Below are 23254 nucleotides of genomic sequence, written 5' to 3'. Positions count from 1 at the left end.
CCCGTCCGGCCCAGCGAGGCAGGGCTGGGAGGGCCGTGGGGTGAGCCGGCCAGGCCCCCGGGGACCCTGTGTGCTGTGGGCGCAGGGCCACCCTCCCCACAACGGGCCTGGGATCAAAGCTCACCGCTTGGAAGGGTCTGTCAGAATGTCCAGAAGGCTCTTCATCTTACTCAGGTCCTTTTTTCTGTCTGGGGCAGAAGAGGACCCTCAGAGCAGGGCCCGGGGGCCCGGGTGTCCGCGGGCCCCGCCCCGCCCCGCCCCACCCCGCCCCCGCGGCCCCACCTTCGTTCTTGTCGATCTTGTTTATCATGCGGCGCAGGGGCTCGATGTACTTGGAGAGCTGCTTCAGCTTCTCCAGGTACTGCTGCTCCTCGGCCTGGCTGGAGCCCGCGGGGCTCATCACGGAGCTGGGGTTCACTGCGGGGCAGGCCCGGTGAGCGCAGCGCGGCGCGGCCCGGCCCGCCAGCCGCCCCCGCGCCGGGCCCCGGCTGTGCCCGCCCCCGGCCCGACTTACCGGGGGTGTTCAGGGGTCCTGGGGAGGGGACGCTGAAGTTCTGCGGGGTGCGCGCTGTCACCGGGCTCTGAGAGGGCTGCGGCGAGGGGCTGGGCAGGAAGCCGCCAGGCGACGGCGCGGGGCCGGAGCTGCACGCGGGACAGGGGGCTGTGAGCCGGGCCCGGGGCTGCGCGGGGCGCGCGGGGCTGTGAGCCGGGGCGGGCGCGCCCGCGGGGAGGGGCGCTGGCCGGGCCTACCTGACGTTGGAGTTGGGCTGCGAGCTGGGCGGGCCGGGCTGCGGGGACGGCTGGGGGGGCGGGGGCATCGACTGCGGGGTCTGCACTTGCTGGCCCGGCGACGGCGACGACAGCATGGGGAGGCCGCTCTGGCTGACCTGCAGGGGCAGGGGCGCCGCCTGCTCACCCGGCCCGCGCCTCCCCTGCCCCCCACTCACAAACCCCTTCTCCCTCACGGCCTCGCGGCACACCCTGGTCTCCCTCGGATGCCCCAGCTCTGAGACACAACAGGGGCAGGCACCCCCACCCGAGGGCGTGCGCACGCGCGCGCGCACACACACACACACACACACACACACACACACACACACACACGGCGACCAAGGTGCTCGCAGAAGGGCGGGGCCAGGTGGCCCTCTGCTCCTGGCGGGGGCATCTGGGCTGGGACAGGACACCCCCAGGTCCCTGCCTCCTGAGCATGGGAGCCTGTGGGCGGGGGAGGCCAGTGGGGACCGTGCTCTGTGACAGGTGGGACCGTCCTGCAAACCTCCACGAGGCCCCTCGGGCCACAGGTAGCCTCAGCGCTGACAGCACCGAAGTCAAGCCCCGCTGCAGGGCGGGGGGACCGCATCTTGCTCTGGTCCCACCGGGGACGGCCTGGCCGGCACACCTGGCCTGGAGCTGCCCCCGCAGGACCAGCACACCCACTGGGGGGGGGCGTGGCTCGGCGCCAGGCTCCTCCTCTGCAGGCCGGCTCACCCTGCTCCCTGTGTCAGCGTGGGTACAGGGGGGTACCCGCCCCACTGCCATCCCTGGGACAAGGCCATGTTCGTCCCTGTGAGGGAGGAAGGAGGGTGTGTGGAAATAACCACTCCCCACCCGAGAGGCAGGAGATGCTGGTTCCGGCAGTGAGGATGGCGCGGGGGCGGCTACCCACCAGCCCTGTGCCCAGCGGCCTCGCCCAGAGCCTCCGGATGGTGCACAGAGGCCTGGCCCCTTGCCACACAGGGACCCTCCCCACCAAGGCCCTGCCAGCTTCCCTCAGAGCTTCCCGCACCCCCAGGAACCCCTGGGGCCGGCTTCCTGGAGCCCAGCGTACGTCCCGCTCTCCAATCCCAGCCTGTCCACTTCTGCAGACACACTCTGGCCTGCCCCCGGCGCTCCGCACACCGAGGCTGGACACGGCGCTGCAGCAGGGCCTGCGTGCGCTCACAACCGTGAAGATGAAAATAAATGAAAGGGCTTCCCTGGTGGTGCAGTGGTTAAATCTGCCTGCCAATGCAGGGGACACGGGTTCAATCCCTGGTCCGAGAAGATCCCACATGCCGCGGAGCAACGAAGCCCGTGCGCCACAACGACTGAGCCCGCGGTGCGTGTAGAGCCTTTGCTTCACGAGAAGGCACCACAATGAAGAGCAGCCCGCGCGCAGCAACGAAGACCCAGCACAGCCAATAAATGAGTCAATAAATTAAAAAAAAAAACAAAACAACTACATGAAAACTACCCGCCAGGTTCCGAAAAGAGATGGGCTGATCCCGGGGAAACAGAGCATCTACCCCAGGAGGCTGAGCTGGTCCGTGAGGACAGGGCGGTGCCGACGGCCACGCAGTCCGCATGGCGAGGTGCCCCAGGGACAGGGCTCTGAAGCAGGAGGAAGGCCTGCGGGGAGACCTCTGGCATCACACCCACGTGCCACCCTCACCAAGGGGTGGCACGCAGGTGCCAGCATGAGCCTGGCCACTGCTGCGGGCACAGAGCTGGGGCTGGGCGTTCCCGCGGCCGCACCAGCACAAGGACGTTGCGGGCTGCGGGCCAGGAAGCCGTCCCGTGTCTGCCAAAACGCGAGTGCTGCCCCAGGAGCCCACCACCCACCCCACCAGGCGCCGGGGGGTGCAGCACGTGTTGCGTGGGGGTCCCCTGCCCGCCCCCGGGGCGAGGCCAGCGGCACCCAGAGGCCACGGCTGGCCGGTGCCGCCCTGCACGCGGGGGTCCCAGCCACAAGCCCAGGACAGCTCAACAGTGCAAGAGAGGCACGAAGCAGTCACGGGAGGGAGAGAGGCACCACGTCTTCCAGGAGAAACAAAGTCACCAGGAACAGAAAGCTTGACTCCGGTCTCTGCGGACAGGTCTTCTGGTCACAGAACTCTCGAGAGGGAAAGGTGGTTTACTCTTGACCACAGACCCTGACGAGACCCGCGGACGTCTACAGGATCCCGACACACCCCGGCCCCGACGGGCCCTGTGCGCCTGCAGGCTGCGGCCACAGGAGAGGGCCCGGTGGGGGGTGCGCTCAGCCCGTTCCACACAGCGCCCCACGTGCACGTCAGGGAGCGGGGTGCGCAACGTGAGCACGAACAGGAAGCGGGGCGACCAGAGCACGGGGGCCGCTGGGGGGCGGAGCTGCACCCCGTCCTGGTTCCCACCTGCCGTCCTGGGTGCAGCTCTGGGGCTGCGTCCTATTCCCCCCCCCCCGCGGTGACGGGGCACCTCTCTCACCTACACAAGCTCATGTCGGAGCCAGGCACACAGAGCAGGGTCCACTGATTTTTCTGAAACTCCCGAATCCCAAATTCCAGCCGGAACTGCGAGCCCTGCTGCCTGTCAGGCCCGGCCCTGCGGAGCGGACGACCCCACCCCCTGCGCTGAGGGCAGACCCGGGAGACCAGGCCTCACCCAACACCTCCTGCACACGTTACGACGCTGCCTGCCCCATCCTGAGATCAAACACGTGGGCCCCGCGTGGGGGCTCTAGCCTGTCTGTCATTGAGCGAGGGCCTCCACGTGCCCCTGAGAGTCACCCTGGGACGTGTCGGGAACGGCCCAGGACCCCCACGCACCACCGCTAACAGCGAAACACCGACGTCGCCTCAGGGTCTGAGAACAAGACGGCAGCAGGACACGTGCACGAGAGGAACAGCACAGCCACGTGAGGCGACACTGACCGAGGGACTGATTACAGGAGAACCTCTTACTTCTACTGTGACGTGAAAAGGAAAGAAGCCATACACACAATCCTAGAGAATCAGGGCACCCCCGCTTGAAACGCTCCCCTTGCTTATGTCATACTCCCCTCGATCTCCCCCTCCTGCAGCCACCAAGGTTGCAAAGAAAGGCTGTGGGGCTTCCTGACGGGGCAGGGGTTTAAGAATCCGCCTGCCAATGCACGAGCCCTGGTCCGCGAAGATTCCACGTGCCGCGGAGCAACGAAGCCCGTGCACCACAACTACCGAGCCTGCGCTCTAGAGCCCGTGGGCCACAACGAGAGAGGCCACCGCAATGAGGAGCCCGCGCACCGCAACGAAGAGCAGCCCCCGCTCCCCGCAACTAGAGAAAGCCCGCGCGCAGCAACGAAGACCCAACACAGCCGATAAGTTAATTTTTTTAAAAAAGGCTGTGAATGCAGATTCACAGGGGTCTCCCTCCTCGCACCCTGGGGACCCCACTGCTGCTAGAACCGCACAGCGAGGCAGCCAACCAGCCCCCAGGGACCCGCACGAGTGCCCCGCGCACGCCCTGCACCAGCCCTGGGAACCGCAGTGTGGCCGGCAGGCAGGGAGAGGCCTGGCCCCTACTCCGCCTGAGGCTGGTCTCTCACTCAGGGTGGACACCCCTCCCACCTGCAGGGAGAAGTGGTGTGCCCCGCCCCACCTGCAGAGAGGAGCCCACATCCGCCTCATGTGCCGGCCGGCCGCCCTCCACACCCCACGCGGGGACAGGAGGTTGCAAATCAAGGTCATCCTTGAGGTGACCGAGCCCACGGCCAAGCCCCACGCTGGCTGGACTGGGACCTCCAGCAGAAGCAAAGGCGGGGTGGCCGCCAGGAAGGGAAGCGCCGTGCTGGGCTTGGCGTGGGGCACGGAGCGCACCTGCCCGGCCACTGCAGGAGGGCGACGGGCGCCCAGGAAGCTGCAGGGAGTCTGCCTCCCCAGGCGAGCGAGAAGCCTGCAAACAAGCCAGCCGCTGGGCCGGGACCCGGGGAGACGGCCGCTCTCCTCTGGCTGCTCGCTCCCAACACCAAGAACTCGGCTGAAGAGGGAGGGAGGTTCTGCTGCAGGACGGAAGCTGCGAGGGCAGAGCCTTCCGCCGGCTGAGTGGTCACTCGATGCCGCCACCGTCCCGACTGACCACGCTCCCACGGGACCCCGAGAGCACAGAGCCCAAGAAGGCCCGGGGACACGGCTGGGACACACAGGGTGGCGGCGGAGGAGGACACCAGCACCGTCACACAGGGCTGCTAGCCTGCCCCAGCTACAGAAATGATGTCTGTGGCGTGTTTCACACGAGACCACATGTGGACAGGCTGGTGATGTGGTGCCGTGACCGAACGCCACCGGTCCCCGCAACGGTGCCTCCCACGGACTCCAGCCACGTGGCCGGGACCAGGCAGGACCATTTCTGAGCCTCCCGTCAATGCCAAGAGAACACACAGCATCCCAGCGGTGCTCGCCACGCAGCCCCGCGCCCCAGGGAGGGAGCTCAGCAGACGCGGGTGGTGAGCAGGACAGGAGCCGGCGGGGCCGCTCAGCACGGCAGCCCAGCACCAGGCACACCGGGTGGCCAGGCGCCCACTGGGGTCTCACCACGTCAAGCAGCACGTGCGCTCCGTCTAAAGCCAGCGCTCTCCTGAGCCAGACTATCGGTGCTGCCGCTGCCGGGCGGAGCCAGGAAGAACCACGGCCGGGGGCCAGACACGGGCAAGGGGGCTCTACGGAGAAGTCACGCGGCCCGGCCTCCCACCCCAGACACGAGGAGGCCGTGGCCTTCACCAGGCAAGGCCAGGAGGCCTCCTCCACCCCGCTGACGTCTGATCCACAGGAAGTGGGCGTGGCGGACCCGGGCCGCACGTGTCACACGGGGGTGAGCTCCGAAGCCGGCAGGGCCAGGGGCCGCGGCACAAGTCTGCGCTGGTGGTCCGGGCCAGAGGCCGCCACCCCCGTGCTGCTCCCAGCGTCTGGAGGACTGCCGTCCCCACCGGCCCCGCTCAGAGCTGAGGCAGGAAGAGACTGCCAGGCCCTCCTCTCCAGCGCACCCCCGGAGAAGAAGGGAGGAGGGAAGACGCGGGGCATCGGGGGAGGCGCGAACGGCACGTTCCCTGCACGGCCGGGGGACCAGACACGGCTGGGCGGGGCTGCCACCCGAGGACCCCAGGGACAGGCCCCGATCCAACCAGCACCCTCGCCGCAGCGCCGGGGACAGACACCGGCCGGTGCCTCCAGCGCCTCGGCTCTGGGCCCTCACCTGGACTCCGGGACCCACGACCTGGGAGGCCTGCGCCGTCGGCACTGCTGTCTGCGGCGGCACCTGGGGCTGCACCTGTGGCTGCTGCACCACCATCGGGGCCCGGACCTGAGGAGGAAGGGAGTAGGGACCTGGGACCACCGGGGCAGAGGGCAGAGACCCCCCGCGTCCGTCTGTGGGAGCCGGAGTCGCCCAGCTCTCCGAGAAGGGGCCGGGCTCGCCGCCACCTTCCTGGATGACGTCCCGCGACCAGCCGCCCCCCGTCCCCTGGCTCAGCAGACGTGTCCCCACCAGCCTGGCTCCAAGGCGAAACAGACGAGCCCCGCCTCCCCAACGCTGGAGAGACGTCTGCCCCGATGGGACGCTGCCCCACAGTCATCCCCACCCGCGCCCGTGGCAAGTCCCACTCAGAGCCCTGACTCCTCAAAGGAAACCAGGGCCAGCCGGCTCCCAGGTGACGGGCGCGACCGTCCTCACGGACCTCCCCAGCCCCCCGCCTGCACCTGAGGGGCCTCCGACTCAGCGGCCACTCGGTTCGGGCGTGGCCCCCGTCCCCACTACACCCAGGGAACGGCAGAGAGAAGAGGCCACGGAGCCAAGGAGGTGAGTTGAGAACACATCTAACACAGCTCCCCTGACTCAGTGAGACGTCTTGTCTTCTGTGTGAACGTCTCTGACCAGCTCCGCTGTTACACAGACGCGTACGACTGGAAGTGACATTCCTCTACGTGAACACCCCCTCAAAGATACAGTCGTGCTCTCTGCTCAGAAGTGCATGTGGTCGGCAGTGGCGGCGCACCCCAGCCAACAGGGTGAACACGGGTGCTGTCGTCCATCCGATCACCCACAATCCTGCAGCGCCTGAGGCCACCCCCCAAGCAGCCACCCGGCAGCAGGGGCGCCGCACACGGGACACGGCAGCTGAGGAACACGCGTCCTTGCCGAGCTGGACGTGGGGGCCGGCGGGGACCGGGGCCAGCCAGGTCCCGTGCCAGAGGAAGAGGACGTGCCACCGACGGCACAGGGGATGCCAGGGGAGCGGCCGCGGCCGCGCACACCCGGGTACTCACGAGCTTCAGCTGCGGCTGCGGGTACAGCATCTGCGCGGGCAGGGCCGGGGCCTGCGACCCCAACGGCTGCGTCTGCGTCTGCGGCGGGAGCTGCGGCGGTGGGTTCTGGGCCACGGGCGGCGGGGGCTGCGGCGGGGGCTGGTGGTGTGGCGGGTGGTGCAGCTGCTGCAGCTGCGGGGGCAGGGCCTGTGCGGGCGGGGGCTGCGGCTGCGGCATCGGGGGCTGGGCCTGCAGAGCCTGCTGCTGCTGCTGTTGCTGCTGCTGCTGGAGCTGCAGCTGCGCCATCCGCTGGAGCTGCTGCTGCTGCTGCTGCTGCATCTGGGGCGGAGCAAGCAGCACGCGTCACCTCGCCGGCCGGGGAGACCCCCAGCCCGGCCCCGGGGCCGAGGGACCCGCGGGCACCCGGCGTGCGCCTGCGCCCTGGCCACCCGGGCCTGAGGGGAGAAACGCAGGGTCCAGGGAAGGGTCTGGGGGGCTGGGTGAGGGGTCACACGTGGGCACGGCCCCGGAGGAGCTGGGCGACACGTGGCTGGCCGCAGACCTCGGGAGCCTCTCCGGGGACGCCCGTCTGGTCCCTACAGGGGTCCCAGGACCCGTCTCAGGACGGGGCGGAAAGAGCAGGGGGCCCCTCGGGGCGTCCCTCCCTCAACCCCGAACAGGCCCGACGCACGAGGCTTCGCCCGTCAGGACGCTGACCGCAGACCACGCGAGAGAGGAGATTTCCCGGTCCGCGGGCCGCGGCCAGACACCAGAACCCTCGGGGACAGGGAGGAGGCCTGCGTGCCCCCGGAGGACGCACGCCCACGGGAGCCCCCGGCCCACGGCGGGCCCGCTCCGCCCGGGCGCCCAGGACCTGCTGCTGGTTCTGGTGGTGCAGCTTGATCAGGTGCTGCTGCTGCTGCTGCTGCTGGAGCTGCTGCTGCTGCTGCACGGCGGCCTGGAACTGCTGCTGCATGGCGCTCTGCTGCGCCTGGAACTGCTGCTGCTGCTGCTGCAGCGCCGCCTGCTGCTGCGCCTGGAACTGCTGCTGCTGCAGCGCCACCTGCTGGAGCTGCAGCTGGGCTGCGGACAGACGGGCGGGCGCTCGCCAGGGGCCGTGGGTGGGGGCGGGGGCGAAGCGCACGGGCCACAGGGACAGGGGCCCGGCCCCGCGCCCCGGCCCCGCTCCCTGCCCTCCGCCCGCCTCTGCAAGCTCACCCGCGTGCTCCCCGCCCGCCCGTGGCTGAGTGCCACCCCACGGCACGGATTCCCCCCCGTCTCGTGTGAGCCGTCCGTCGGCCGGTGGACACCTGGGTTGTTCCCACTCTTTGGCGGTTATAAATGATGCTGACATAAACAATCACTCGGGGACGTCCCTGGCGGTCCGGCGGTTAAGACACCGCGCTTCCACGGCAGGGGGTGCGGGTGCCATCCCTGGTCGGGGAACTAAGATCCCACCGGCCACGCGGCATGGCCAAAACATTAAAAAAAAATACAATAATCATTCACGAGATGTTCAGTGATGCGGCCTCTTTCCAGGCGATAACCGTGTTTTGAAACTGGCGCCGTGGGCGCGCTGCCCACTGCCCTTCCGGCGGGCGGGCGCGGCACGTGGACGGTCTCTCGGCGAAGAGGAGGCGGAGGGGCACAGAGACACGGCACGCACAGCCCAGCTTTCCCCGATGGCAGCACTTTGTAAAATCACAACATCGTAACACAACCGCAAGGGTGTGCCTGTGCGCCCGAGCGGGGAGCGGGGAGCGTGAACTCCACACGACCCCTCACTGGCGAGACGCAGCCGCCATCGCGGTCGAGACCCGGCACAGCCCCTCAGCAGCCACCCAGGCAGCCTCCTTCCCGAATGCCTCTGCCGCTGTTAAACGCTGGGTAAACCACGCAGCAGGACTGGCGCCCTCCTCCAGCACCAGCTCTGAAAAGCGCCGGGGTGTGGACGACAGCCACGCAGGACCCCTGTGAGCACACGCCCCACCCACAGGCTTAGACGACACGCTCACTGCACCCTTCCACTCTCCCCTACGTGCATTCTTTTTGCCTGGTTAACTGTCAACCCCTGGAGGGGACACTGCCCGCGGCACCTTCACGTGCAAGTCTTTGGGCGCCTTCTCTTCAGGTGTGTCTCCTGCACGGACTGAAGGGCTGCACCCTTGCCTTTCATTTCCATTCAGTCTCAGCAGGAGAGCCTATCCCTTCACATTTACTGCGATGACTTACAGTTTCCAACTTATTTGTATGTGTATCTGTCTTTTTAAGTTTCTCTTCCTCCTTTAGTTTTTGTTTTTTTCAGTTTTACTGAAGTATGTAACTGGCATTCCACGCCCCCTCCTTCTTCTGAACTCTGTTTTGTTGGGGGGTCGGGTTGAATTTTGTATGTTGTTTGGATTTTTGTTTGTTTCCATCTCATTCCATTTTTTCCTATTGATTTGGAATGGACAAACTATTTCTATTGCTTTAGCAACAACGTTTACAATTTTATCATGCACATTTAATTTAACAAAGCATAAAGGTTATCCATATTTAAACCTCTTTCCCAAATATGAGGACCTTAGAATCCTCTCTAACCATTTTTTAAAGTCGGTTTTAGATGCACACGACAGACCTGCTACCCTCGATACACGCCCTTCCTGCCTCCATCTAGCTCGGTCCCTGTTTATCTCCTGCCCACACTGCAGACTTCTATTAAGAGGCAGGACAGAACACGGGCCGGGGGGTACAGCCTCGGACCCAGGCACCTGGCCTCAAGCCCAGCGCTGTCGCTGCCCTGTGCCTCAGTTTCCCCAGCTATAGCGCGCACCCCCACACCCGACTCGAGGGCTCGAAACGTGTGGGGGGCGCTCCAAGGATTATCGTACAGAGGCGACTTCCGTCCGCACCAAGGGTTCCCACCTCGCCCCCCCGACTCTGGGCCAATGCCGTGCTGCGGGGCTGGTCCTGTACACAGAGGGCACTCAGTGGCATCTCTAGCCTCTGCTGGCAGCACCCCCCTCACCAGCTGTGACAGCCCAACACCCCCCAGGGGCAAAACTGCGGAGGACGGCTGGCTTAGATTTGTGTGTGTTCACGCCCTTATACGGAAAACGTTTCCTCCCCATTCACACCTGGCATCTTGGGAAGGACAGTCTGAGAGGTAAGAGGAAACGGTGAAGGGGAAAAAAAGCACGTCCTGAAAACCTTCCAGTGAAGGTCTCCTCGACTTTGCTGACAGCGCTGTGCTCAGGTCTCTGACAAACGCCTACCGCCTCCCTGACTCCACCACCGAGCCTGCGGCGTCCGCGTCTCCCTCCCTGGCAGAAACACCTGCTTCCGACAGCCTCCTGGCCTCTGGTGTCCCGCTGCTTCACAGCAGGCGGGGCGGGGGCGCCTTGTTTAACCCGGGCGGTCCGCGGGCTGTGCTGGGCCTCGCCCCCTCGCTCCCCGTGCTTCACGCTCTGCACGCGGCCCTTCCCCCCGACGCCCGTCAGACGTCCGGACCTCATCCTCCACCGTCTCGCCCTCCTGCTCCTGAGGCCTCTCCTCTCGGCTACGTTCCACGGTGTCTCCACATGTAGTTTCTAGCTGACAGGCTCCTCCTTCACCGCGTCTGCTGTGTTCACTCATCCACACGCTCCTCTTTCAATAACTCTCCTTCTCGTATCCACGCATTCTTCCAGGTACGGTTCAAACCTGCTCGGTCACTCCCGACACAGGATCACAGCGCGCGCTCATCTGGAAGTCCAGCCTTCATCTTCCTGAGCGCCCCAAGGCCGCACCTGACCCCCCACTGCGCTCCTGGGCATCTCCACGGCGGGCTGCTAGTTCTGCGCCTCCCCGAGCCGTGTCCGCTTCCTTCCGCGCCTGCGGACTGCGTGCTCACGCCTGCCCCTGCCCCGCGGCTCCCACGGCCCACACGGGCGCGCGCTCCTCCGCCCCGCCCCGCCCCGGGCTCTGGGGGCGCTGGGGACCCCCCGGGGCCCCGGCACGGCCCTGGACGGAGGGCCCCAGGCCTGCCCCCCGCGCCCCCGCAGGGCGCGCCCCCCGCCTCCTGCCAGCCCAGCACTGCAAACGCAGAGGGCGCGCGGGAGGGTGGGCGGGAGGGCGGGCTCCTCAGCACCCAGTTTTTCCAACAGCCAGAAACACGGCTTCTTTCGGGAGCTGGTGCTACACTCACGATACAAACCCCATCGAGGAACAAAAACAGAGTCTAAAAGCAGCCTTCACCTCAGCGCCTCAGCCCCAGCCCCAGCCAGTGTGTGTGTTTCCTGGGACGAACCCAGGCCCCCCGGAGACGCGCCGCGGGCCGCCCTTCGAGCCCTCTGCCCCGCGACCTACGCTCGGGGGCGTGGAACGAAGGCCCGAAGCGGCCCTCCTCACGCTGCGGCGTGTGCAGCAGCTGTCAGACGGGGAGCGAGCGCCCACCGGCACTCCACCCGCTGCAGGCAGACCAGCCACCGGAGGCCACAGGCGGGGAGGCAGGGCCTCCGCAGAGGCGGCAGCGGGACGCGGGGGCAGAGCGCGCTCCAGCTTCCCCTGTGCCGCACAGGAGCCCAGGCCCCCCGGGAGCTGAAGACAGGATGCGGGCCCAGGTCGGCCCCGGGAGGGAAGAGGCAGCCCACCGAAGCTTCGCCGCTGGACTGACAGGCTCAGCCGTGAGACTGCACGACCTTCTAAACTCACAGAGCTTAAAACTACTTTTTGTTATAAAATCTAAGTTTGTGATAAGAAGAAATTCAACCAGCGCAGCAGAGTGTAATGCGAAAGGCAGGCGGAGCACCCTTCTGAAAGCCGCGCTGCCCGTGTGCGCGCCTGGGAGCCGGGTGCGCTGACAAGAGGGGACGCGGGAGCTCGAGACGAAGCACCGAGCAACCCGCCGAGCGTCAGGCGCAGAGACGTCGGGACGGGGGAGACACGAGGCTCAGGGAGGAGGGGTGGCTGGGGGCAGAGGTGCCCACGCAGGGCCGGGTGGGCCTAAGGTGGCCTCTGACACAGGGAGCCCGACAAAGGACGGGGTGCCCGCGGCCGCGGCTGCCCTCCTCACAGGGCTCCGGGGAGGAACGCGAGACAGGACACACGGGAACACCACGACCCGCACACCAGCACGCACAGCCGCTTCCGTGTAACAGCCCAAACCGAACCAACCCACGTGGCCTTCCAGGGTGAGCGGGGACGCGAACCGCGGCCCAGCCAGTCCAGGGAGCATCACTCGGCAGCGAACAGGAAGGAATTACCGACCCGACACGGAGGCTCCCAAGGGTATCGTGCCGTGTGAAAAAAGCCAGTCTCACAAAGTCAAATGCTGCACAATCCCACCGCTGGAACTGCACAACGACACAACCCCCGGGGCAGAGGACAGCTGAGGGGCTGCCAGGCTCTGGGCTGCAGGGAGGGTGACCGTCAGGTGGCACCAGGACGGCCCGCGGGTGGTGATGTTTCCGCGTGCTGACTCTGTTCCACACGTGATAAGACCTCACAGCACCACGCACGCGCAAGAGAGCACGTGAAGACGGGTCACATGTGAATCAAGTCTCCCTGAGTGGACAGCACTGCTGCAGTTTTGGTGACGTTCTAGGAGGTTATCGTTGGGGAAGCTGGGGGAAGGGCACGTGGGAACTCTGTGCTATTCTGCAACTTCCTGTGACTCAAACTATTTCAAAAATAAAAAGTTATATAAGGGGCAGAAAGTCCTGAAACACTTAACAGTCCTGGATAAACGTCTACGAGCACAAAAGTCCATCAGGAGGGCCCTGGAACAGAGAGGCAGTCGGCGCTGCAGCTCTGCTCTGGGCCCCTCCTGCAGGCAGGGACCCGGGCGGCGCGCCACAGCCCGGGTGGCCCGGGACCAGGCAGCCCTGGGAAGGAGGGCTGGGGCCTCGCGGCTGCAGACACCGAGACAGAGCCGTTTCTATCCTGACGACAAAGCACGGCCCCTTCGATGGGGCCCCAGACCACCCCACCCTCCTACCAGTCCTCCGTCCTCCCGGGCTGGGGGGCCTTGGTGTCCCCCGCCCTCCGGGAGGCAGAGTAGGCTGGACCTCCCCCTGCTCCTCACGCCCCCCCACCCCTCCACCCCCACCCAGGAAGGGAACACGCCACCTGCCCTGAGCACGGCAGGCTCTCCGAGAAGCGTGGTACTCACTCTGTGGAGTGGCCGTGGACACGACAGTCATGCCGTGGGGGGCCATCCCCGAGGGGCCGGGGGGCGGCTGCCCCGAGAGCGGCATCGGCTGCCCCATGGCCCCCAGGCCGCCCATCCCGCTCAGGGGCTGGCCCGGGCCCCGAGCAGGCAGGCCGATGCCGGCTGCTCCCGCGGCGGGCCCGCCAGTCAGGCTCTGCAGCGCGTTCATAGGGTCTGTGGGGCACAGGGCGCACCGTCTCAGGACAGCGCCCGCTGACCCAGGCCAGGCACGCGCCCCCTCCCACCTCCAGCCTCCATGCCCTCAGTGCCCCAAACGGTGAGCGGCCAGCGTCCCAGGAGCCCCCAAGCCCTGGCCCAGCTGCCCGCCACACCTCCTGGGCGGGGAGCACAGCTCACACCCTAGCCTGGCCTGTGCCAGGGCCTGCCTCTGAGGGAAGAGCGAGCCCTCGGGGCAGGCGGCAGTCCCGCCCCTCCCGGCCCCTCCCGCTGGGCGAGACCGCTGAGATTCCAGAGAAAACGAGGGTCAAGGGCCCTTCACAGTCAGCAGAGCTGGGGCCAGAGCACGGGGGGCAGCCCCTCTCCCCGGGCGGCTACAAGCCCCCTCGCACACCAGAAGCCCATCTCTGCTAAGCGTGGGCAGGACCCCACCGAGGAGCAGTTCTCGGGAGAGACCCCCGAGGAGGAGGGTGTGTGGAAGGGGTCCGCGGACGCTCGCCACTGGGGGAGCAACGCCAGGGCCCGGGGCGGGAGCCCGAGGCTCTCGTCACAGAGGGCCACCTGCAGGCAGGTGTGGCCCGGCCTGCGCACCGGCCACAGAACCGGGTGCCCAAGGCCCCTGCGTTGCCATGCCAAGAGCCCAGACATTTTCCTGGACAAGCGCTCTCGGTCCCGCCCCTCCCCGCGCCCCACCCTGGCTGGCCCACGGGCGATCACCACACCAGCCACGAGACCCCCGGCAGGTGCCGCCGGCTGGGCCAGGCAAGCGGGGCACCTGGCAGGTGCCGCCAGCATAGGACAGACGCCCCCAGGTCGGAGTTCAGTTGGCCGCTGGGACCTGCTAAACCCCTTCATTGGCGGCGCACTCCGTGAGACCTGGGCTAAATCAGCGGGGTTCCCATGGGATAAAACGTTGAGATTTAGAAATAAAAAATAATTCTTCACTTACAAAGAAACTCTGTAACTTAAGAAAGTGAATTCACAGCTCTTTCCTAAACACTACTACAGATTAGAACGCTGACTACAGCATCGTACCACACTAGTTCTCTCAGAGAGCTCAAGATTTTAGATAGTATCTCAATAACCGTGTGGGTCTTCATCTTTCTTGCCGGGAGGCAGGGGATGGGGCGGTAGCGTCCGAGTCCACCTCAGCAGGGAGGGGGACGGGTGGAAGGTCGGGAGCTGGCAGTTCTCAGGAATCTGAGAGGTCGTCTCTCCGGGAATTTTCACCCACCGTCCCACTGCTGCCACCCCACAGCCAAGACTGGGAAAAACTTTAACTCAAACAGGAGAAACTCTTACCACTCACAGAAGCTTGAGATTTCTTGTTATCTATATTAAAAAATAAAAAGAAACCAAAGTAAACAAAGATTTTATATAACCACATATTTCCATGCTAAGTCAGTGCTGAAAGCATTTGCCCAGAGGTCACTTGCTAACACTGAGCTGACCCTGCCTAGAAACTAGGGAAAACATCCCTCAGAGCTTCAGAGTGTGTGTGTGTGTGTCTGTGAACACGTGTGAATGCGTGTGTGTCCCACCCCCGGCAGCAGTGGCCACAGGAGGCCTCCGGCAAAGGGGTGCAGAGCCAGCCCGCAGGCACCCAGGCAGAGGCTGGGGCTGGGCCTTCCTGGCTCCTTCCTCCCCAGGCCCGGGCTCTCAGTGCAGGCCCCGAGCCACAGGCAAGGGCGCCTCAGGGATCCCAGGTGGGCCCACAACACTTCCGTTCTCAGCCCACACTGGTGAGGGAGGCAGCACCCCCATTTTCTGGATGAGGAGACTGAGTCTGTGCAAAGCCGGTTCGAAGCTGATCCAGCTGGCGCCAGGACGGGCAGGGAGATGCCACAACAGTTCCCCCCCTCCCAGAGGGGACGGGGTGGTGGGCGCCCCCGCCAAAGGGCCACGTGCACTGCCGTGCCGGGGCCAGCTCCCAAGTGGGCCGGCCAGCCCGACAGGCCGGGGCCCTGCCAGGACAGGCTGCTCACAGCCCAGGTTTCTTTCTGGTGGTGGCTCCTCTTATTTAAACACCATGGGACCTTCCCAGACATGGCAAATAAGTGAAATCCAGCGAGGTCTGTCCTGCTGACCAGTCTGGTAAGAAGCTAGTAGGGAAAGAAGCAATGGCCCTGCGAGAACTCTGGGGTCCCCAACGTCCCCCTCTGTCTGTGATGAGGGACACCGATGCCACGGCTGCCTCAACAGCCGCAGGGAGCAGCCGCCCCACGACAGGCTGCGTGGGGGGAGACGCCTCCTGCGTCCACACACTGCAGGCCGGCAGGGACCCCGTCCGGGAGGAGAGACCTGGGGTGCGGCGAGCTGGGCCCTCAACAGGGCAGGGAGCGCCGGGGGGGGGGGGGTGCTGAGAAAGCTGCTCCCAGAAGCTTCCAGCCTGATGGGAACCCAGTCAGGGCCAGCTCCGCGGGTCAAAAAAAACCAGGGATCAGGGAAGGAAGCATCTGCTCCAGGGTGGACGCTGCTTATTCAGGAACGGCCCAACGATCAGAGCAGCGGTCCTTCAGAAAGGGAGACTACGCGGACGGGCAAGGGGAGCCGCCGCGTGCGGACCCCTCGGACATCAACGTCTCTGTCAGGCCGCCATCAGCACGTCCCAGGCTGAGGCTCCGGGAGGACGGGAGACAGGGAATCCCTGTGCAGCCACGAAGGACTTCCCGGGAAGCGGGCGCCGTCCACAGACATCCTGCCTCAGGCACTGCGGCCGAGGCGGCCGGCCTCTCGCGGCGACCACAACCACCCAGCGATGGGACGTCTTACTTACGGATGTCTCGAAAATGGATGATGAGCCTGGCCACGAGAGAAAGGTACTCGTCCTAAAAGTAAAAACAGGAAGCAGTTTAATCCCAGACGCAAAAGTGAGGCCGAGTGACACCCCTTCCCGCCCTGGCCCTGCTGCGCTCCTCCCAAAGGAAGGCAGGGATGGCGGCCGTCCCTTCTGTCTGTCCCTGCCTCTCTGTCCCCAGCCAGCTTGGCTCGGCCTCCTCTGGAATCCATCCCTCCGGGAGAGGCCGGCAGAGCCCGGCTACTGCAGACCAACAAGAGGCACAAAGGAAAAGAAAACCAAGAAGGTACCAAGACACTAGAAGCCGCTGCTCGCCAGCCCTGCTATAAACCCTGGCGAGGGCCCCGGGGCGGGGGGGTGCTCTTTCTGCAGACGGGCCAAGGGGCGGGCCCGGGTCACACAGCATCTCGGAAATAGACACAGAAGGGCTGCTTTTGTCTCCGCTCTATTTGTCCCAAAGGGCTTTCACTTTTCATGCCGGCCTGCTGCTCTTCACCGCGGACGTCGTCTCTGCAGGCAAATCTGGCCGGGTGCCCCAGCCGTGCTTTCCCAGCTCCTGGGTGTTCCGGGGAAATCACTACTGTGAGTTTGCCCTGGGGTCGTAACTAAAATCTTATTTCAGAGAAGCCGGGCCATCCCTGGGGCGAGGCACGCAGGAAGGGCACAGCCTGCACCCCGCCTGCTCTCTCGACCCCTCCTCCGTCCACCCCACAGCCCAGGACGCACCACGGGGACAGCCCGTGAGCCCAGCACGGTGGACCCGCCGGCACGAGAACACCTCCAAGGGGAACACACGCAGGGGGTCTCAGACGGACGTAACAGCGTGAGCACACTCTCTAACCCCCATCAGCCCTCATCCATCACAAACGTCCCTGTCTTCTCAGCTGGCGAAGCCGCAGAGGAAAACACGCGGGAGAGGCCCAGGGAGGCCGCAGGCCAGGTACCAAACGACAGGACGCACGGGAGGCGTGCTCAACGCTCCCTCTCCCGACGGCCCCCACCGATGCCTAGGAGGAAAGGGGTCTGCCAGGTTACCCGACCAGGCTGGTCCTTGAAGGAAAGCAGGGTGGCGAGTGGGGCACAAAGAAAGTGGGGGCTAAAGGAAGCTCAGAAACGCAGCGGCCAAGGATGGGGAGCCTGCCAGGTCCAGCGCTGACGTCTCAGTGAGGCCCTGGCCGTCGTTTGGGTCGGAGAAACCTTAAAAGAATTTGTTGAGCTTTTCCCACTTCCATAAAAGGTGAAACAAGAGGAAGCAGGCTTAAAAAGCAACCAGATCATTAAAAATCCGCAAACAACAAATGCTGGAGAAGGTGTGGAGAAAGGGGAGCCCTCCTACACTGTTGCTGGGAATGTATATTGGTGCCACCACTATGGTAAACAGGATGGAAGTTCTTCAAAAAAAAAAAACAGAATTACCATATGATCCTGTAATCCCACTCCTAGTCATATATCCGGAGAAAACTCTAATTAAAAAAGATACATGCGGGACTTCCCTAGTGGCGGAGTGGTTAAGAATCTGCTTACCAATGCAGGGGACACGGGTTCGATCCCTGGTCCAGGATGCCAGGGAGCAACTAAGCCCGTGTGCCACAACTACTGAGGCCATGTGCCACAACTACTGAAACCCACGTGCCAAGAGCCTATGCTTCACAACAAACAGTAGCCCCCCCCTCACCGCAACTAGAAAAAAAAAGTCTATGTGCAGCAACGAAGACCCAATGCAGCCAAAAATAAGTACATAAATAAATAATAAATCTTTAAAAAAAAAAAAAAACATGCATCCCCAATGTTTACATCAGCACTATTTACAATAGCCAAGGTATGGAAACAACCTGTGTCCACTGAGAGATGAATGGAATACTACTCAAGCATAAAAGAAAAACCTGAAATAATGCCATTTGCAGCAACACGGATGGACGAGAGACTGTCATACTAAGCAAAGTCAGTCAGACAGATACCATATGGTATCACTTATATGTGGTATCTAAAATATGACAAATGAACTTATCTATGAAACAGAAACAGACTCATGGACATAGAGAACAGACGTGTGGTTGCCAAGGGGGGCAGCAGGGGAGGGAGGGACTGGGAGTTTGGGGTTAGCAGATGCAAACTGTTATATATATAGGATGGAGAGACAACAAAGTGTAGCACAGAGAACTGTATTCAATATAGTTGCTGCGATAAACTATAATGGAAAAGAGCATGAAAACGTATACACACACGTATAACTGGGTCCCTGTGCTGCACAGGAAAATCAGAGCCCTGGAAATCAACTATTCTTCAGTAGAAAACCAAAAAAAAGCAACCAGATATTTTACTCCAAGACAAGATACAGTGAACGTGGCTTAGAAGCACGTCCCCAAAGCCCTCGGCACAGAGCCAGGACGAAGAGCTCAGGGTCAGGTGAGCAGAAGCACCCCGGTCTGTGCTCCCGAGGCTGCCCACAGCCCGGTGCAGCGGAGGCTCTGGGGACCAGACCAGCCTGAGGAGGCTTGGGTGACGGAGGGGAGCCACCCGCCGACAGCAGAAGCTTGCACAGGGAGCAGCCACTCCGCGGCCGGGGGCGCCCCGTGGGTCAATACGCCACCCAGGTGGTCGAGGGTGGAGGCAGCAGGCCTGCCCATCAGACCCCCCGACCCCCAGGGCGGCTGCCTTACTCCCCACCTAGACGGGCTTCCGCAGGCGTGAGCGCTCCGGCCCCCGGGGCAGGCAGACAGGTTACGACTCCCCTCTTCTGCTCCAAGGCACCGCCCCCGCCCCAAGACAGCTCCAGAAAGGGGCTGAGGAGCACGTGCCTCCCTTACCCTCACTCCGTCCTCATCACCTCCCCCGGGGGGCCAGGCTGGGTCCGGCCAGGGCACAGCAGTGACGGCCCACGCGCCGCGCTGACGGCGGCCAGGCACGGCCGCCCACGCTTTACCGGCTTAACACGCTTGGCTCTCCCACCCGCCAGTGAGGCAGCACTACCGGCAGGTGAGCAGAGAGACGTGGGGAGCGCTTCCTGCAGCTCACGCACTCTGTCTGACCGGGACGGCGTGCACGAGGCCAGGGGCGCGGGACGCACCCCTCGTGGAAGCGGAGGGAGCGGCGGGAGGGAGCGCCACAGGCCACGCCCCCGAGGCTGCACCGTTATACCTTCTGTGCGAGACTCCGGGAATCGGAACACATATATTCCTCTCAAAAAAGCAAACACATTTCATTCATTTATTTATTTGTCTGTATTGGCTGCACTGGGTCTTCGTTGCCGCGAGCGGGCCTTCTCTGGTTGTGGCGAGTGGGGGCTCCTCTTCGCTGCGGTGCACGCGCTTCTCATGGCAGTGGCTTCTCTTGCTGCGAAGCACGGACCCTAGGCGCGCAGGCTTCAGTCGCTGTGGCATGCAGGCTCAATAGCTGTGGTTCATGGGCTCTAGAGCACAGGCTCGTAGTTGTGGTGCACAGGTTTAGTTGCTCCGCGGCATGTGGGATCCTCCCCGGCCCAGGGATCGAACCCATGTCCCCTGCATTGGCAGGCAGATTCTTAACCCCTGTGCCACCAGGGAAGCCCGCGTATATTTGCTTTATATGTGCAAATACAAATGCTGCAGAGTGACTATAAAATCCCCAGCGGTATCAGGGAACGGGCTGGAAATGAAACGTCCCACCTCGTGATACAGCTTTTCCACTGGAAATATGTAATCTTTTGCTGAATTGAAGATAAAAAGTCAAATGAAAAAAGTACAATTTCTAAAAACGCAAAAGCAACCGAACATAAGAGTAGATATCAAGTTGGTGTCAGAATCATAGGGAAAAGAGTTCTTTCGATCATTTAACAAAACAAACAGCAACAACACAAAAAAACCCCACATATCCTTAGTGGAAGAGGTATATTTTAAGTACACACAGAGCTGTAAAGAAATCTTAAACATCATTCCACATTTTGTTATTTGCTACTGATATTTGTGGTAATATTGGTTTGTTTATTCCTAAAGTATTTTAGAGTAAAGCAAGTAGTTATGCCAATGCCATTAGAAACCAAGATAGTCACATAAGAGAAGAGATATATGTTTAAAATGAAAGTAAAACCCTGTAATTGCAAATATCTATGTGAAATTATGGGGTTTTGAGGTTGTTTTTGTTTCAAAAATATATGACTCCTTAGCTCTGTTCACAAAAAAAAGCGCAGAAGCCGTGAGGAGCCCTGAGCCCACACTGCGAGCGCCAAGTACCATTTCACCCTCGAAAAGGAACCAGGGCTCCTTAGAGGAACAGCTGACTCTGGGTTGAGCTGCAGGCAAGCTACGCAAGACTAGGGGTCGTGACCAGGGCCCCACGGGACTGGGAGCGTGCCTGCGGCCGGCCACTGGGACACAGCAAAATGAACGGCTGCAAAGGCCTGAACTCGCCCGGCGCAGAGCCCCGCTCACAACGTCACGCGCCGGAAGAGAAGCAGCCTCACCCCCCCCCCCAGGCCCCGCGCTGGCCCCTGGGTACCAAGGGCAGCAATCCCACAGCAACGATTCCTGAGGGTCCTGAGCAGGCTGTGCCTCAAGCAGCCAAGGAGCCCTGGTGGGTGAGAGAAGGCCCTTCTGGGCAAGAAAACTCCACCTGATAAACGTGGAAGAAAAGCCAGAATTCAGGACAATTACCAGTTTGCACCGCCCAGTTACACGACACAACTGTCAGATGATGAGTGGATGGCAAACGTCACGAAAGAGTCAGGCTGTCACTCTCCCAACGCCTGACCAGCTGCGGCCCTGCGGGAAAAGCAAGACACCCAGAAACAAAATACACACAACACACACAGACACGAGGCGCCACCTCCGATGTGTTCTTGCTGAAGGGACCCCCGGGCCTGTGCTCGTTTGATCACACCTGGTCCACCAGAAATAAGAAGCGGGCAAGAGCGAGCCAGGCCGCAGGGGACACTGTTGGCCGCTGGCGGGAAACGATGGGAAGCGCTCTGCCACCGGGGTCTTGGAGCGAGCAAAGGAGCTGGTCAGAAAGCTCACGTCATCTCAGAGCACACAGATGGCATCAGAAGCAGTACGGGGAGAAAGGTGGCCGTTACAGGTGTCTGTGGTGAGGGCTCAGGGGAAAGCGGAACGTGTGATGCGAAACGAGAGGCAGGACAACCCTGGCCATCCAGTGGCCAGAAGTCTGGCTGGACTGTACCCTAGCTGAGCGCCAGGCAGACCGCAGAGACAATGACCTTGGGCGTCTGGCTGAGCAGACTTCCAAACAAAGTGTGGACGGTCTGGCCTGGCTGCTTTTTGCTGCTTACAGGGAAACGTGAGAGGAAAGAAAGAAACCGAGGGAAGAACTGCTCAGCATAAAGGAACCTGGACTTGGTTTGGGGAAATCCCAGGAGATTCAGATTACAAAAAAACACTGAAATTAGCAGATTCGCTGTAGGCATGCGTGCTCTGGAGAGAAGGCCGGGGGTGTGGCTGGACAGACTCCGGCTAGTGCCAGAGGTCAGGCATGTGCTCAGTCCTCTTGATCATCTCACAGATGCCAGGGAGAGGGGTGGGAGATCTATGGGGAAACCTCCTGTCCAGTGGTGTGACTGTCACATACATGAGGCCCGCGAGGTTTAGAGCGTCATACCTGCAGAAACACTGCCAGCCTGGACTGAAAGGGAGAGACCGGACGAAAGTTTAAAACGGTGTCAGACTCCCAAAGTCTACAGGCAGGAAACAGGCTGATAAAACTACTCGCTTCAAACATGACCACCAGGGGACAGCCCTGGGCCAAGAGGCCAAAGCCATGAGCCCAGAGACGGAGCCTCCGAGTCTGTGGGAATCTGTCCAGCAGCTACAGGAAACTAATACACTGTCTCTATAGATTGGCCTATTCCAGGCAGCTTATACAAACCCGTCATACAATACGTACTCCCTTGTGACCGTTTCACTACGCTTAGTGTGATGTTTCCAAGGTTCATCCGTGTTGCACCGTGTAGAGCACTTCACTCCATCACACAGACACACCCCCCCGTGCTCAAGCGCCCACCGGCTGACAGACATCCGGGTCTCCACTTGCCGGCTATCACGCGTGACGCTGTGACTGTCTGTGCACAGCCTCTGCGCACACGCGCTGACCCTGTGTGACTTCTGAGGAAGCGCCACGTGGTTTCCACAGCGGCCCCTCCACCGCGCAGCCCTTCCAACCTCTCAGCAGCACGTCTCCTCACCGTGTTCACTGCAGCCGGCATGCGTGTGGAGCTGCATCTCGCTGCGGTTTGGATGTGGTCCTCCCTGATGACCAGAGACGCTGAGCATCTGCTCCCGTGCCTCCTTGGCCCTCTGTATGTCTGCTCTGGGGAGGTGTCTATTCAAGGTCTTTGCGCATTTCTGAACTAGGTTGTTTGGTTTCTTTTGCTGTTGTTGAGCTGTAGCTCTGTATATACTCTGGATACCAGTCCCTTGTCAGGTATATGATTTGCAAATATTTTCTCCCATTCCACAGGCTGTCTTTTCACTCTCCTGATGGTATCCTTTGATGCACAATAGTTTTTAATTTTGATGAAGTCAAAGTAATCTATGTTTTCTTTTGTTGCTTATGTTTTTCGTGTCACATGTAAGAAATCATCGCCTAATCTGAGGTCACAAGGATGTATGCCTGCACTTTCTTCTAAGAGTTTTACAGTCTTAGGTCTCCGATTCACTTTCACGTTTGTATACGGTATGAGGCTGAGGTCCCACCTCAGCAACACACACGTGGTAACCCAGCTGTCCCAGCACCACGTGTTCTTTCCCAGGACTGATGTGGCTCTGCTGGGTCCTCTGAGCTTCCTTGGGCTCAGTCTGTCAGTTTCTACAAGGCGCGTCTGAAAGTTCTCCTCATATGTTGAAAACTGTATCAATTCCCCGAGCGGGCCCTCCAGAGCCAGGGTCCTCAGCAACAGGAGACTTTGTTTAAGTACTGTGTCGTGATTCACGTATTTTAACATTTTACCTTTATACATTATAACACATTTCAGACATAAACAAAAACTGAATAATAAACAAATGACGGTGGGCTCCTTATCCAGTTTAAATTAAAAAGAAGATCGAAAGAAAAAAGAAAGCAGGCTCCCTGCCCACGCTACCGCTGACCGGTGCACGCCTCGGGCTC

The 23254-nt window shown here is 62.3% G+C and overlaps 1 protein-coding gene across 7 annotated transcripts in view; it reads right to left on the bottom strand.

Moving 5' to 3' along the window:
* The window catches only part of MED15 (mediator complex subunit 15), a 48549-nt gene that overhangs the window by 3376 nt on the left and 21919 nt on the right, over positions 1-23254 (bottom strand). For 4 of the 7 annotated variants that reach the window (XM_057745414.1, XM_057745418.1, XM_057745416.1 and 1 more), the window contains 10 exons: positions 16139-16190; positions 14665-14694; positions 13147-13359; positions 7891-8099; positions 7038-7355; positions 5968-6075; positions 751-887; positions 515-642; positions 283-417; positions 125-188 (listed from right to left, as the gene is read on the bottom strand). In XM_057745414.1, coding sequence (XP_057601397.1) covers positions 125-188; positions 283-417; positions 515-642; positions 751-887; positions 5968-6075; positions 7038-7355; positions 7891-8099; positions 13147-13359; positions 14665-14694; positions 16139-16190 — 1394 coding nt within the window. Of the gene's footprint in view, positions 1-124; positions 189-282; positions 418-514; positions 643-750; positions 888-5967; positions 6076-7037; positions 7356-7890; positions 8100-13146; positions 13360-14664; positions 14695-16138; positions 16191-20787; positions 20896-23254 lie in introns of all 7 variants that reach the window. The other 3 variants (XM_057745419.1, XM_057745421.1, XM_057745420.1) reach the window with 2 other exon arrangements.

Source organism: Hippopotamus amphibius, chromosome 8, assembly GCF_030028045.1.
Source record: "Hippopotamus amphibius kiboko isolate mHipAmp2 chromosome 8, mHipAmp2.hap2, whole genome shotgun sequence".
NCBI classification, from domain to species: domain Eukaryota; kingdom Metazoa; phylum Chordata; class Mammalia; order Artiodactyla; family Hippopotamidae; genus Hippopotamus; species Hippopotamus amphibius.
This window is presented reverse-complemented; position numbering and strand designations above follow the sequence as displayed.